Source organism: Scyliorhinus canicula, chromosome 13 (genome assembly GCF_902713615.1).
Source record: "Scyliorhinus canicula chromosome 13, sScyCan1.1, whole genome shotgun sequence".
Classification (NCBI taxonomy): domain Eukaryota; kingdom Metazoa; phylum Chordata; class Chondrichthyes; order Carcharhiniformes; family Scyliorhinidae; genus Scyliorhinus; species Scyliorhinus canicula.
The window spans coordinates 82,850,329-82,867,294 of record NC_052158.1 but is presented as its reverse complement, the minus strand read 5'-3'; the positions used below and the strand labels follow the sequence as shown (position 1 = coordinate 82,867,294).

Genomic DNA, 16,966 nt, shown 5'->3' with positions numbered 1-16,966 from the left:
ACCCACTTAAGCCCTAATTTCCACCCTCTGGCAGTAGGGTCTGTTTCCATGCTGCAACATCTATGACTCTATCTATGACTCTATCCCCATAACTCAATAACCCCTCCTAACCTTTTTTGCTCACTAAGGGCAATTTAGCATGGCCAATCCACCTAACCTGCACGTCTTTGTACTGAGAGGAAGTCAGAGCACCCAGTGGAAACACACGCAGGCACGGGGAGAACGTGCAGACTCCGACAGACAGTGACCTAGCGGGAATCGAACCTGGGACCTTGGCGCTGTGAAGCCACAGAGCTGATCACTTGTGCTACCGTGCTGCCCAACTAACCAGTGGGTGCCTGTAAAATTCTGCTCTTTTGGTTTAATCTGAATATGTGTCTATTTCCACAGATGAGAAACTGCTGTTGAACTCATCAATGTGTATTGAGGGAAAGGCAGAATTTCTCCATACCAATTAAGTAAAATATTCATTTGCTCACCCATTAAGTGGAAGTAGATGATTCCTCAAACTGTTGGTCAACTGTCCATAAGGAAATTGCTCTGTGAATTGTACTGGGGAAAATGGAGTTTCTTTTTCCCAATTTCCTGCATTATACTCTCAAGATTTCATAGAATATGGTGCTGTCTCTAATTGGGAGACTGGTTTACAATAGGGACACAATAACATTTTTATTAATTTCAAAAGGTTTTTAACACATCCAACATTAAAAGCAGGTTTAATAACAGAGCATTACATATTGACATGGGTATCAAATTTCAAAGTCCTTGTAAGGATTTTATAACATTTTTTGCATAATTTTTTTCATGACGTTTAAAGTGTGATTTAATTCCCTTTATTGTATTGTGCTTCAATCACTCTCTAGGATTACACAACCTTCGAGCTGTTTTCAATCTGTAATCATTCGGGAGGATATGGCAGTGGCCATTATTTTGCTCACATTAAATCAAGTTATTCCAGTAAATGGTACTGTTTTGATGATACAAATGTCAAAGAGGTAAATATTATATCTTCTTTACTGAGACTTGCACAGTATACTTCTTAAATTTTCTAGAGTAATCTTTCAAACACTTTAGATAGTCCAAATATATTTTGGAACTTTACTTAAAAAGATTTGCTGTGGATAAAATCAATTTATAAAAGTTGCTTTCTCTCGGCACAGGCCTGTTCCATGTCAGAGCAATAGAATTCTCTAAAAGCACAGCAGACAGTCCCACCCTGCAGAGGCAGCATCATTTTGGAATCGCACCCTTCCAACATAAAAGAGGGAGTCACAGCTTCTTGTGCCCAAAATGAAAAGGATTACAGTTTCCTGAAAAGTTCTCCCTGTGACGTTCAGTCAATCATGGACTATTTTGGGATCAATCATTGAGTGCCTGGATAACTCTGTAGCCTATATTCGGCCAATTAGAGAGACTGTTTGTGCTTTTGTCAACTGCAGATACTGCTGGACCAATCAGATGCAAATCTGGCAGGTTTCTTCGGAATGTCCTGTTAGATGAATTCCCAAATTAATGCTGGAAGAGTGGGCAAAAAACGTGCCCAAGACTCTGAATCAGAATTTGTCATGGACCGAAGAGAGCCAGAGGCTCTGACAACCTAGATTCTGTCCCAATTTCCATTTCTCTCAAACTTCTGTTTGCTTGTGGACAGCCTGTTTGTCCTTGAAGCATAGCCGACACCAAGCTGTTTAGAGAGAGTACTGCTGTACACATCCTCTCCCTTTATTCATCAACATGTGTTTTGCATTATATGAAATATATTGCTTGATTAGAATTATTTATTTTACAGAAGACTGATTTCAATTCCGAAGCATCCTGTAATGATGGAGGGAGCCCATCGAGCATGTCTTCTATAAGGTATCTGCTGTGTTGCGTTACTGGGTTTCTGATTAAATCTTCTTAATTATCCATTTGTTTGCTTGCTACATTAATCCCAGAATTTGTGACCATAAATTTAAGATTTTTTAAACAATGTTTGCATTTTTACCGTAGCTCAGAAACAGCATACATGCTAATGTACAGGAAGGAGGGAGTGAACATCGATCAAGGTAAATAGAGCCTTCCATTCTGATATGGCATTGATAAGTTGTATTAAGCAACTTTAATATCTGCATCAAATTCTCATAGACGACTTTTTAATTATAAGGATGCATTTCATTGAAATTCAAAAAGCTGAACAGCTCTTGTCATTAATTATTTTTTGAAAAATATTTGAATTCAAATTTTTTACATATTTTGCAATGCGCAAACCCAATCCCTATGCCACACCCCCCGAACTGTCCCTCCCCCTACCCCTTGACAGCAACCAGATCCCCAGAGCGTAAGATAAATAAACCCCATCTCTTGTGGAACCCCTCATCTGTCCCTCTCAGAGCAAATTTCACCTTCTCCAAATACAGGAACTCTATTAGATCCTCCAGCCATGCCGAGGCACGGGGGAGAGAAGCTGTTATCCACCACAACTCAGCCTTCCCGTGAGCAATCAATGAGGCGAAGGCCAAAACATCTGCCCCCACATCTGTCTGCAGATCCGGCAGGTCTGACACCATGAATATGGCCTCCAGGGGATCAGGATCTAAATCCACTTGCAGGATCTCAGACATGCTGCTGAAAAATGACCCCCAGAATTTCTCCAATTTCAGGCAGAAGCTGAATATATGGGGTGGATTTTCTCAGCCCATGCCGGGTCGGAGAATCACTGGGCTGGGGGCAAATTTCGTCACGCCGCCCCGACACCGTTGCGATGATTCTCCGGTGAGCAGAGAATCAACGCCATTGGCGGCGGCGCGGCGCTGGTCGGGGGCTACTCTACGCGGACCCCCGGCAATTCTCCGCCCAGGATGGGCCGAGTGGCCGCCCAGAAAAACCCGAGTCCCTCCGGCGCCGTTCACATCTGGTCTTACCCAGCGGGACCTCGGCATCCATCCTGTCTGGGGCGGCCTGGTGGAAGGGGAAGGGGGGCCTACTGATCGGTGGGCCGGCCTCTCGTGGTGGGGGCCTCTTTTGCTCCGCACTGGCCCCTCTAGCCTTATGCCATGTTGCGTTGGGCCGGTACGGAGAAGGAGGCTACCGCGTATTCGCACCAGTCGGAGCGCGCATGCACAGACCCGCAGCGCCCATTTGACCCCGGTATCGGCAGCTGGAGCTCTAGGGCCATGCTGGCCTCCCGAAGGGCAGTGGATCGCTACACATAGCGGTCCGTTAACTCCGTCTTTAAACTCTCCAGTTTTTACAACGACGTCAACACTCTGCCTTCAGATGGGAGAATCCCGCCAATGGACATGATGGGCTGGGGCCCTCCTACACTGCTCGCAGCTATCCTCCTGCCCCTCAAGGAGACGACTCATCTTCGTCTTCGTGAGGTGTGCCCTGTGCACCACTTTTAATTGAATCAACCCCTGTCTCGTGCATGAGGTCGATGCGTTAACCCTTCACAGCACTTTGCACTATTGTGCTTCCTCCAACACCCATCCCCAACTCTTCCTTCCACTTGGCTGTAATCCTTTCCATGAACTCTTCGTCCTCCTCCGTAATCCTGCTGTGGATCAACCCCACTCTCCAGCACCCCCACCAACGCCGAGGAGGCCGGTGTCACTGGAAAGTTCGGGAAAGCCTTTCTTGCGAAATTCCGCACCTGCATATACCTGACGCCCCCCTCCCATGGGAACTCATACTTCACTCCGAGCTTCTCCCAAACTTTTATCCCTTTCTCCTTGCATCCCCGGAACCTCACATCTGTCATAATATACACCAGTATATCATGGTGCAGACACACACTGATGGACACACACAGGGACCAATCAACATGTACAAACACCGCAGCCAATCACCAGTTAGAATACACACACTATAAAGGCAGAGGGCACCATGGTTCCTGCTCATTCTGGGTGCTGCCTCTGAATGTAAAAAGAACTCATCCAGCCCACCACAGACTCACGCCACGTGCTGAGAGAATCAACTGGTTCGGACAAGGCTTAGGTCTCTAGTTTAAATTAGCATCATTTAGACCCACAGTCATCGTGTGTTAGTTAGTTAGAAGTAGTTAATAAAATTGAGTTGAACCTTCATAAGTGTTGGAAGTGTCTGTTCATCTCTCAAGTCTACACTAGCTAACACCAACATCCATCCTCCCTGGCTCAAACCCATGATTGCCCATTATCGCATCACCCTCAAACCTGCCCTCATCTTGAAGTGCAATCGGAATTGTACCCAAATCTTCAGCGTGACTACCAACACAGAACAGTACTTCCATAGGGCGAACGGTAGCGGCGTCATTTCCAGCGCCCGCAACCCCAACCCTTTACAAGAATCCGCCTCCATCCGAACCCACAAAGCCTCCGGTTCTCTACTCCTGCACCACACCTTCTCTGCATTCACCGCCCAGTAATGGTGTAACAAGTTCAGAAGGGCCAAAACCCCAACTGCTATCTACTTTGAAATACCGCCTTTCTTATCCTGGCTACCTTCCCTGCCTACACAATCAACGAGACCAACCTGCCCACCCCTCGAAAGAATGACATTGGCAAAAAAGACCAGCAGACACTGGACAGAGACAAGAACCCTGGCAGAATGTTCATTTTCACTCCCTGCACCCGGCAAGCCAGCGACAAGGGGAGAATATCCCATTGACCCTCCCCACCATAGATTATCACGGAATTTACAGTGCAGAAGGAGGCCATTCGGCCCATTGAGTCTGCACTGGTTCTTGGAAAGAGCACCCGACCCATTGTCAGCACCTCCACCCTATCCCCATAACCCAGTAACCCCACCCAACACTAAGGGCAATTTTGGACACTAAGGGCAATTTATCATGGCCAATCCACCTAACCTGCACATCTTTGGACTGTGGGAGGAAACCGGAGCACCCGGAGGAAACCCACACACACACGGGGAGGATGTGCAGACTCCGCACAGACAGTGACCCAAGCCGGAATTGAACCTGGGACCCTGGTAGCTGTGAAGCAATTGTGCTATCCACAATGCTACCGTGCTGCCCCAGAATGAGTACTCCCTATCCCATGGATGTAAATACCTCCACGGGTTGCGCCCGCCTATCTCCTTCAGATACCCGGCCAACACCACCCCATGCGAAGGGACCAGCGAGCGTGGCCAAGACCTGTCCACCTTCAAATCCAAAACCATATTCCATTCCTCCTCCCAATATCAACTAGTGAGTATCTACGTTCTGTATGGCCGCCAGCATTTTCTTCAAAATCCCAGCATCATTCAAATTTGGGGCATATATGCTAGCTAGCACCACCAGCCTCCCTTCCGACGCCCCCATCACTACATCACTATCACGTATCTGACCCCCTGGTTCGCCACCACTTTTTCCATTTGGAACCTCGCCCCCATACCCACCAGCACTGCCATCCCCGGGCCCTGTCGAAGCCCAAAATGAATACCTAGCTCACCAGATATTCCTCAACCTCATCTGAGCATTTACCCTCAAATGGTACTCCTGTAACAGCACCACGTCCACCTTTAGGCCCCTTAAGTGCGAGAAAACCCATGCTCTCTTCACCAGACACCCCCAACCCTCACAATTCCACATGACCACTCTGACCGGGAGTGTCTTACCTACCTGCCATTGCCATCCTCCCATACGCCGCCTAACAGGCGCAATCCAGCCGTGGTCCTAGTCACCGGCATCACCACCACCACCCTTGCCAGAAACCCCTCCATCACTTCCTCCTGAAAACACCTCACCCGGTATCGTCCCCATCCCTCCACCATTTTCACACCTTCGAGGCCCATTGAAACCTACCCATACAGGTTCTAATGACCGCGGCCTTCCCCCCCCTCGCTGCCGTTCAACCGGCCAACATTATGTTTGCTAGCACAGTGGCTTCTGCCAGAGCTCCCATCCACATCAAAAAACACACCAGCTCCAAAACCTCCCCACACCCACCCTTTCTAAACTCCAACCACCACATATCCAAACAAATGCCAAAAAACGAAACAACCATAAATCCCCACCATCCCTCCCAAACCACCCTGACCCAAACATCTATTACACAAAACAGTTAACCATAACATCCATAAGGGAAAAGTACAATATAAAGAAAAAAAGCCGTCAAAAGTTCAAATTCAGTGCAGTCCCAGGCGGTCTGCCTTCACAAACATCTCCGCCGCCATTGTGCGTGATCCGCAATTTTGCCGAGTAGAGCACACCAAACTGCACATTGCATTTATACAATGCCACCTTAGATCGACCGAAGGGTACCCATCTCCTTGCCAGCTCCGTTGACAAGTACTGGTATATAGTATACCATTTCTGTCCCATTCCACCTCCCGCTTCTGCTTCGCCCACCTCCGCATCTTCTCCTTCACTTGAAAATTCTGAAAGCAGACAATCACAGCTCTCAGCGGTTCATTCGTCCTCAGTTTCGGCTGGAGCGACCAGTGGGCCCTGTCCAATTTGTACTGGGGGGAGGGATCCCCCCCTGCCCACCAATCAACATGGCCAGCAGGTCGACAAAGTGCTCTGATGGCCCTGCACCCCTCAGGCACACCCACAATCCTCAGATCTTGCCTTCATTACCTGTTCTCCAGGTCTCCTACTTTGGCGCTCAGCCCTCTGTTGATCTCTGCCACCTTCCGCAGCTCCTCACCCATCAAGGTGAACTAGTCGCCATGCTGCAACAATGCTGCCTTCCATCTATCTTGCCCGGGACAAATCTGTGATTGTTGCGTATCGGGGTCCAAACAGGCTCCCTCCACCCCGTGCCTTCTCCACTGACCCCAGATCTTTAATGCCGCCACTATCAACGGACTGGAGGAGTAGCGGGCTGACGAGAACGGCAGAGGTGCCGTTACAAGTGCCCCTAGGCTGGTACATTTGCATGAGGCCTCTAACTGCTCCCCGTCGACCCCTCTCCCAATACCCATTTCCTAATCATGGCTATGTTAGCCGCCCAATAGTAGCTGCAAAAGTTCACGTGCCAGCCCCCCCCCCCCCGCCCCCGACTGCACTCCAGGTACAGTCTGTTTACTCGCGGGGTCTTATCTGCCCATACGAATCCCGAAATGATCTTGTTCACCCGCTTAAAGAAGGACTTAGGGATGAAGATGGGAAGGCACTGGAAGACGAACAGGAATCTGGGGAGAACCGTCATCTTAACGGTCTGCATCCTCCCCGCCACAGATAGCGAGAGCATGTCCCACCCTTTGAAGTCCCCCTCGATCTGCTCTACCAGCCGAGATAGATTAAGCTTGTGGAGGGCACCCCACTTTCGAGCCACCTGTATCCTTAGGTACCGAAAGCTCTTCCCAACCACTTTCAGCGGAAGCTCTCCCAGTCTCTTTTCCTGCCCCTTTGCCTGGATCACGACCATCTTGTTTTTCTTCTCATTTAGTCTGTACCCCGAGAAATTGCCAAAGTCCCTCAGAATCTGCATGACCTCTCCAATCCCCTCTAGTGGGTCTGAAATGTACAGGAGCAGATCATCCGCATAAAGCGAGATCCAATGCTCCGCCCCCCCCCCCCCCCCCCCCCCCCCCCCCCCCCCGCCCCGAACCAAGCCCTGCCAGTTCTTTGAAGTCTGCAGCGCTATAGCCAGCAGCTCTATCGCAACGGCGAATAATAACGGGGAGAGGGGGCACCCCTGCCTCATCCCCCGGTGGAACCTAAAGCATTTCGACCTCACCCTGTTCGTGCGCACACTTGCCACGGGGGCCTGGTAGAGTAGCTGGACCCAACCTATGAACCCCTCACCAAATCCGAACCCTCTTAGCGCTTCCCACAGGTACTCCCATTCCACCTGGTCAAAGGCTTTCTGCTCGTCCATCGCCGCCACCACTTCTGCCTCCTCTCCCTCTGAGGGCATCATGATGATGTTTAGGAGCCTCCGTACATTGGAGATTAATTTCCTGCCCTTGACGAAGCCTGTCTGATCCTCCCCTATCACCCCAGGGACACAGTCCTCAATCCTAGCAGCTAAAATCATGGCCAGCAGTTTGGCATCTACGTTCAGGAGCGATATAGGTCTATAAGATCTACAGTGTCGCGGATCTTTGTAGAATTCTACAGGGTAGCCGTCCGACCCTGAGCTTTGCCCGACTGCATGTCCCCCCCCCCCCCCCCCCCCCCCGTGGGGTCTCTGACTCATAAAATCTACCGTAAAATGCCCTAAAGACTTTGTTCACCCCCTCTAGGTCTATGACCGTGTTGCCCTCCGTTCACTAAACGTTCACTTGCACCACCTGAGTCCCCTGCAGTTTCCCGCTAACCATTATGTATCTGCCCCTCTTGTCAGCCACAATATTCCCTGCCTCAAAAGCCACCCGTTTGCTGACCAGGATTGCTACTCCTCTGGTCTTTGAATCCAGCCCCGAATGGAAGACCTGGCCCACCTACCCTTTTCTCAATCTTGTTTGGTCCGCAAGTTTTAGGTGCGTCTCCTGCAGCATGGCTACATCTGCCTTTAGCCCCTTTCGGTGCGAGAACACGATTCAGGCCCTGCACATTCCACGTGATCAGCCTGGATGGGGGGGCTAACCACCCCCCTGCCAATTAGCCGTCTCCCTTTTTCGGCCAGCCACGAGCCCGCATCCCCCGCTTACTCGAGCCCTCCCATTGGAGGACCCACCCACTTCTTGAGCGACCTCATCATCTCTGTCCGATGCCTTTCAAAATGTTTTGAGAACATCCGCTCAAATTCTCCAGCCGTCACTTCAGACATCTTTTCCACCGTGATGGGCATGGCCCAACCCAATGGGCTCTCTCCTGCCATCTTTACCCCTGCAGCATTCTTCGCCACGCTTGACGGCGGACTTTTCCTGGATTCTTTTTTCCAGCTTTTGACATTCTATAAATGCCTCAGACCTTCCCACAGCTTCTTGCAAAAGAGTTTTCCCAAAGACTGGGTGCAAAGGGCCTGAAAAAGATTATTCTGGCAGGAGTCAGCAAACATGTGGCCTCCACCTACATGCCACAAGTGGAAGTCCCTGTCATTAATTATTAAAATGATAAATAAATGTGAGGGCAACAATGATTATTCACAAGGATAATTTAATTACATATTTAAGTATGTCCTTATGGAAATTCACTATGGGTACAAATATTAACCTATAATCAAAGATGAAAAAAAGAGAAAGAATTCAGGCGAGATTCTCTGGTCTCCCAGCGGCGTGTTTCTTGGTGGCTGAGGCGGTCTGCCTTTGGCCTATGGCAGGATCTTCTGGTCCCACAGCTGTCAATGGGATTTCCTGTTGTGATTTCCGGGATCGGAAGATCCCTCCGGCATGAACAGCAGAGAAAATCCCGCTGTACATCAACAAAATAACAACCTGTGTTCCATGAGTGCAGCACCAACATGCAGCCAAAAGAGAATAAAGCGAGATAGAGATAGTGTCTCTGGTCAGACTCCCTTCCCAGCTCGGGTAAACCCAATGGTTATGTCAAGACTGTTCATATGGTTGAATTCCCCAAACTGTCTTCTGTACCAGGCATCAGTGGTGTATTGAGGGGAATGGAGCTGAGGCAAATGCAGAGTTTTGGGAAGCTCTCCATTCCCAGCTAGTGACAGTCTATCGATCGGCACTCTTAATATCCTGCTATTTCTCTGCTTCTGGAAAGCTCCCATCAGAGGAGACTGCCTGCTTTTGCTGGCTATACCACACCCTTAGGCAGAGAGATTCTGGCCCAAAAGGTTCCTTGTTGAACAGCTACAGCTCAAATGCAGAGACTCCCGCCTTCTTGTCAATATTAGTAATGTACTGAACAACTTAATTGATTCAAGTTTGCAGCCATTTATTACCATTTTACTGTATGTGTGGAGTAAATCAAATGGAAATTAAATTCCACTCCGGATGCAACAAAAGTTAGTGCCATTTAAATATTTTACACTTTAACTTTCTTCCCTCCAAATGTTGATTACACAGTGATCACACGGGAGAAGGGCCATGCTGCGGGTGCGTGTGGGGCAGCGGGGTTAGTGCCAGGGGCACAGAGCAGCCAACTAACCCTGGCCGCCCTGCGGAGGTCGTGCAGTTTCTTCCTGCACTACATGCTGGTCTGGGCGATGTTGCCCATGGCGCTGACCACCTCAGCCACCTGCACCCAGGTACGGCACCACCTGGCGGCCTTCCTCCCAGGCCGGGGTCCAGGATCATCCGCCTCTCCTCCACGGCGTCGATACGGGTCTCCAGCTCAGTGTCCCTAAACCATGTTGCTGCCTCCTTCCAGCCATCTTGTTGGCTGGGACGCTGTGTGTGGGGAGAAAGACCGTTTAAGTCCGGCTGCTGCGTGTGAGCTTCACGTGCGCCAATCACGGACCCGGCGCAGTTTTGTATGGAATTGATTGTGTTCCACGTGGCGATGGTGCTAACCCATTTAAATCGGTGGAGCTGTTGCGCCATTTTCTCTGTCGTAAAATGCCACTGAAATTAAATGAAAATCGCTTATTGTCACGAGTAGGCTTCAATGAAGTTACTGTGAAAAGCCCCTAGTCGCCACATTCCGGCGCCCGGGGAGGCTGGTACGGGAATCGAACCGTGCTGCTGGCCTGCTTTGTCTGCTTTAAAAGCCAGCGATTTAGCCCAGTGAGCTAAAACAGCCCCTACTGTTTTTGTTCCATGCTGGTGTCGGCACTTAGTCTCAAAATCGGAGTATCCATCCCTATGTTTCCTAATTTGAAGACCACCATAAAATAACACGAGGTTTTGAATCTAATTGTAGCCACTATGAGTGGATTATTTATATTGTTTATCATTTTTCCAAAGGAGAGAATACAGATGAAGATGGAGCAGGCAATCACGATCTTGAACAAAACATTCAACCTCCCGTTCCAATAAAAGATCTTCCAGAAAAGAATGCAACAGTAACAAAACAGGAAAAAGGGACAATAGAAAAAGGAAAGTGTGAAACCATGGTAATGGGAATTCCGTCAGAAGAAACTGATGTGAAAGTAGATGTGCAGGTTATAACAGAAAATAGTACTGAAATGGCTACAGCTGAGAAAACACAAGGAGAGCAGAGTCAGATAGGCAGGAAAGAAAATATTATGGGAGAGGACGGTGTGGGACAGCAAAAGGACAGTAAGAGGAGAACTATAAGAAGAATGTTAGATATGGAGAAGGAAAATGGGGATGAACAATTAAATGAAAAGTTTATAGAAAGCAATGAAGATGAAAAGAATAGGAAAGAGGCAAGTAGAATAGGAGGAACAAACCCATGCATTGAAAGAATGGAAGGTGAAAGGATTGTACAGGAAGGAAATGATACAATAGGTCAAAATAAAACTGAGTTATTCCATAAGGAACAGAAATCCATAGTACCATCCAACCAACATGCGGGATCTCAATGTGCCAATATAGTGGAAGAAATCAAACATGAGGAGCCTGTTGGTATGGAACAAACTAAATATCCTTCATTAAGTGAAGAGGATACAGATGAAGATGGAGCAGGCAATCACGATCTTGAACAAAACAATCAACCGCCCGTTCCAATAAAAGATCTTCCAGAAAAGAATGCAACAGTAACAAAACAGGAAAAAGGGACAATAGAAAAAGGAAAGTGTGAAACCATGGTAACGGGAATTCCGTCAGAAGAAACTGATGTGAAAGTAGATGTGCAGTTTATAACAGAAAGTAGTATTGAAATGGCTACAGCTGAGAAAACACAAGGAGAGCAGAGTCAGATAGGCAGGAAAGAAAATATTATGGGAGAGGACGGTGTGGGACAGCAAAAAGACAGTAAGAGGAGAACTATAAGAAGAATGTTAGATACGGAGAAGGAAAATGGGGATGAACAATTAAATGAAAAGTTTATAGAAAGCAATGAAGATGAAAAGAATATGAAAGAGGCAAGTAGAATAGGAGGAACAAACCCATGCATTGAAAGAATGGAAGGTGAAAGGATTGTACAGGAAGGAAATGATACAATAGGTCAAAATAAAACTGAGTTATACGATAAGGAACAGAAATCCATAGTACCATCCAACCAATGTGCGGGATCTCAATGTGCCAATATGGTGGAAGAAATCAAACATGAGGAGCCTGTTGGTATGGAACAAACTAAATATCCTTCATCAAGTGAAGCGGATACAAATGAAGATGGAGCAGGCAATCACGATCTTGAACAAAACAATCAACCTCCCGTTCCAATAAAAGACCTTCCAGAAAAGAATGCAACAGTAACAAAACAGGGAAAAGGGACAATAGAAAAAGGAAAGTGTGAAACCATGGTAACGGGAATTCCGCCAGAAGAAACTGATGTGAAGGAAGATGTGCAGTTTATAACAGAAAGTAGTATTGAAATGGCTACAGCTGAGAAAACACAAGGAGAGCAGAGTCAGATAGGCAGGAAAGAAAATATTATGGGGGAGGACGGTGTGGGACAGCAAAATGACAGTAAGAGGAGAACTATAGGAACAATGTTAGATATGGAAAAGGAAAATGGGGATGAACAATTAAATGAAAAGTTTATAGAAAGCAATGAAGATGAAAAGATTAGAGATGATAGAGGAAGCCACGAGGAAGAGGTACAACCTTTGGTAAAGGTGATAAATAAAGAAGAAGGAAGTCAAGATCAAACATCTGGGAAATGTATACCAGAGAGGCAAGTTGAATCAGAGCTAACAGGGTCAGCAATAGAAAGCCATAAAAGAGAAAGAAGAGAAATTTTAGTTTTTAAAAATTATTTCAGAAGAAATAAGACAGGACCCAAAAAAGAGGGTGTAAAACAAAGGATGGATTACAAAAAAAAGTCCAAGCGACTACGCTGTTCCTGTTTAAAAGGGCAAGATTAAAATTAAAGGGAGATGCAGACTGAAAAAAAATGTTAAAAGTACAAAAGCCATATTTTCGGTCTACTTAAAATGAATTTGTTTAATCACTGTTAACTGCATTTGATCGTGATTTACACAAGAATTCAGAAACACATCATTTGCAACTGATCTGAATTAATTGATTTTCTTGTACATGTTTAAGTCACACAAGGCAGCACCAATAATTCTCTTGAGTAATTCAGGTTCATTTGGCAGGATATATTATTTGCTCAGAGAATTGCCATTGTGATTTTTAAAATCTCTTTCGTACCCATTTGTTTTTATTCTGTATTTGTTTGCCATGGGTGTGGTGAGGACATGACTGACCGTGAACACCAGAAGTGTAGTTTAAATCAACTGTTTGTATATTGTGAGGAAAAGCTTGAAATTAGAGAATGAATTCCCAAATAATTTGTGATGACTTTGAATTTTAAAAAAATGTTTATCTAAAAATAAAATAAAGACTTCTGGTGGCGTATGTGAGCGGGGTGGCAGCATCAAGAAGAGCTCCCACCGATGGCCACGATTTGCGGCGCTTTCGGGGATTTCCCAGATTTGTCGATCTCCCCCCGACTATCGTCGGCCTTTGGGGCCGTCACGGGCAGCTAGCGGGGCCGGTTTAAAAACTGGCGAAGAACCCCGCACATTGATGAAGGATGGGAGGGTGAAGGGGGAGGAAAATCAATAAGCCGCTAAAGGATGCGAAGAGCAGCGTCGAAGAAACGAGGAAATGAGGGTTCGCCGCTGAATGAGAGGATGAGCAAAAGTGCTGACAGGATGGCGGAAGCCGATCCGCAAGGCGGAGCCACACTACTTGTGGTGGCGAAGATGACTGAGGTGATGGCGGTGGAGCTGGAAAAACAGTTCGCGAGGCATATGGAGGCCTTGAGGAAGACGGGTTTTGAACGTCGTTATGACACCAGCGGAAGAGAAGGAAACAGAGGTGGTTGTGGCGTTGGACACCGAGAAGGCGTTTGACCGGGTAGAATGGGGGTACCTGATGGCAGTTCTGGAGCGGTTTGGGATTGGACCAGTATTTGTGAACTGGGTAAAGCTACTATATAAGGAGCCAAAGGCGAGTGTCCGCACAAATAACATCAGCTTGAGATACTTTTCTCTCCACCGTGGGACGAGGCAGGGATGTCCTATGTCCCCCCCTGCTGTTTGCACTTGCGATTGAGCCGTTGGCCATCACATTAAGAAGTTCGGGGGCATGGAAAGGAATAGTGCGGGGCGGGGGGGGGGGGGGGGGGGCGATAGAGCATCGGGTGTCCTTTATATGCCGACGACTTTCTATGTGTCAGACACTGTGTCGACATTTATGTGTCAGATCCTTGTGTGTCGATAGGGGGAATACTGGAGCTACTGCGAGTATTTGGGTCTTTCTCGGGGTACAAGCTGAACCTGGACAAGAGTGAGTATTTTGTGGTGTCTCAGCCGGTGGTGGGGGCGGGGTGGAGGGGCTGCCATTCTGTAGAGAAGGGACTCACTTTAGATACCTGGGGGTGCATTGCCCGGGAGTGGGGAAGCTTTGCAGGTATAACATTACGGGTTTGGTGGGGAGAGTGAAAGCCGATCTGGCAAGGTGGGATGGTCTCCTTCTGTCACTGGCGGGTCGGGAACAGGCTGTTAAAATGAATATGTTGCCGCGATTTCTGTTTATTTTTCAATGTCTACCGATTTTCCTGCCAAAGGTTTTTATCAAGTAGATTGAGGGAAGGATTACCTCGTTCATATGGGGAGGGAAGGTGGCCAGAGTGAGAAAGGTGCTGCTACAGAGGGGAAGGCAGGGAGGGGGTTCATGTTTTCCAAACCTGATGTACTACAACTGAGCAACGAATGTGGAGAAGGTGCAGAGCTGGGTCAGAGGGGTTGATTCCCAGTGGGTCAGAATGGAGGAGGGTTTGTGCAGGGGGTCGGGACTGAAAGCACTAGCAACAACGCCGCTCCCGATAGCTCCGGGGAAATTCTCAAAAGAGTCCAGTAATAATAGCTTCATTGAAAATCTGGAGGCAGTTTCGCTAATACTTCGGGTTAGGGGCAGGGTCAAGGGAAATGCCGATTCGGGGGAACCACAGATTTGAGCCAGGGAGATGGGATGGAAATTTTCGGAAATGGGAAGAGAAGGGGATTAAGACACTAAAAGATTTGTTTCTTGGGGTCGGTTTGCAGGATTGAAGGAGCTGGAAGCGAAGTATGGGCTGGAGCAGGGAGAAATGTTTAGATACATGCAGGTTCGAGATTTTGCCAGAAAGGAGATACAGAGCTTCCTGGTGGAGCCGGCCTCCACATTGCTGGAGGAGGTGCTGACGACAAGGGGACTGGAGAAGGGGGTAGTGTCAGCGGTGTACGGAGCTATTTTGGAAGAGGATAAGGCACCACTGGAAGGGATCAAAGCAAAGCGGAAGGAAGAGTTAGGAGAGGTTATAGAGGAGGGGTTCTATGTGAGGTGCTCCGGAGACGGAATATCTCCACCTCGTGTACGAGGTTGGGGCTGATATAGCTGAAGGTGGTATACAGAGCACACCTCACAAGGGCGAGGATGAGCCGATTCTTTGAAGGAGTGAGATGTGTGTGAGCATTACGGGGGGGAGGGGGGGGGGGGCTAATCATGTTCACATGTTCTGGTCCTGCCCAAAGCTGGAGGATTACGGGAAGGAGGTTTTAAAGGTAATTTCCAAGGTGGTGCATGTGAAACTGGACCCGGGTCCCCGGGAGGCCATATTCGGGGTGTCAGATCAGCCAGGGTTGGAAACGGGTACAGAAGCAGATATCGTAGCCTTCCTTCCCTCCATCTCTCCACACAACTCTCTACCCGCCAATTCTGTACATCCCTCCAACTCTCCACTTCCCTCCCTCCAACGTTCTACCGTCCCTCCCCTAAACTCTCTACCCCCCTCCCCCCCCCCTCCCCACCTTCTAACTCTCCAGCCATTCACTCCAACTCTCTACCTCCCTCCAACTCTCTAACCCTCCCCTCCCCCAACCTCTGTTCAAATCTGAAGGCTCAGGGCCTTGTTGACCTTGAGCCCAGCTTGCACACTGACTTGATCCCGGCCTGGACAGTCACCTTGACCCTTATGCGGACACTGACCTTGATCCTGTCTTGGATGTTGACCTTGTATCAACTGGTTCTCAGCACTCTGGTTGTAGAGTCTGGTTTAGCTGGGAAAGAGAGGGGTGTGGGAAACAGGGAAAGGGAAAGAATGGACAAGGAGGGAGAGCAGGCTCAAAGAGTGAAGGGAGCAAAGTGAAAGGGGCAAAGAGGAAAGAAGGGAAAGGAGAAGCAAGGGAAAGAGGGGAGGGGAAATAAAAGGTTTCAGGAGGGAACTATGGGTGTGTCAAGATGGAGTGGAGAAAGAAGAGGGAGACAAAGAGGTTGGGTCCAGGTGTAGAGGAGTGTGACCCTACACAAACTTTACACAATTAATAATAATAATAATCTTTATTGTCACAAGTCGGCTTACATTAACACTGCAATGACATCACTGTGAAAAGCCCCTAGTCGCCACACTCCAGCACCTGTTTGGGTCCACAGAGGGAGAATTCAGAATGTCCAAATTACCTAACAGCACATCTTTTGGGACTTGTGGGAGGAAACTGGAGCACCCGGAGGAAACCCACGCAGACACAGGGAGAAACGTGCAGATTCCGCACAGTGATCCAAGCCGGGAATCAAACCTGGGACCGGAGAGCTGTGAAGCAACTGTGCTAACCATTGTGCTATCGTGCTTTCTCTGGGACTATGGAAAATGTTGTCTGTATATATGGTCATACTTTGTTGTGATCACTGTGGGATGGCAATAGATAGCAATTAAGTCAGTAGACAACTATCATTTGACATCGCAATTGTAGTTATGTGTGAAAATTATAGCTAAATGGTCAGTTCTGAGTGAAAATGAAATGAAATTATAGCCAGTCGATTACTTGTGAGTGCAAGTAATATCAAATTATGACAAATTGATAACATTTGAGAACAAATGACATAAATAATGCCAAAATGATTGTAGCTGAGAGAAGTTGAGGTTAAATGAAAGTGTTGAAAGCAATGTTAAATAATATGAAAAAATACAGGTAGGGTAACTACAAGTGGCCACAGTGCTCAAATTGTATGCCAGTGCGTCCTTCCAGTCTCCATTCCAGGAGATCACAAATGTCAGCTTTGCAAAGGAGAAGCAGCACAATGAAGTTGACAT

General features: G+C 47.8%; 1 protein-coding gene across 1 annotated transcript in view; it reads left to right on the top strand.

Moving 5' to 3' along the window:
* Positions 1–13,248, top strand: part of LOC119976206 — a 100,470-nt gene extending 87,222 nt beyond the window's left edge. Inside the window, exons 11-14 of the mRNA XM_038816518.1 lie at positions 864–995; positions 1,790–1,857; positions 1,993–2,048; positions 10,726–13,248. Coding sequence (XP_038672446.1) covers positions 864–995; positions 1,790–1,857; positions 1,993–2,048; positions 10,726–12,752 — 2,283 coding nt within the window. The 3' untranslated portion in view covers positions 12,753–13,248. The remainder of the gene's footprint in view (positions 1–863; positions 996–1,789; positions 1,858–1,992; positions 2,049–10,725) is intronic.
* Positions 13,249–16,966: the final 3,718 nt, after the last annotated feature.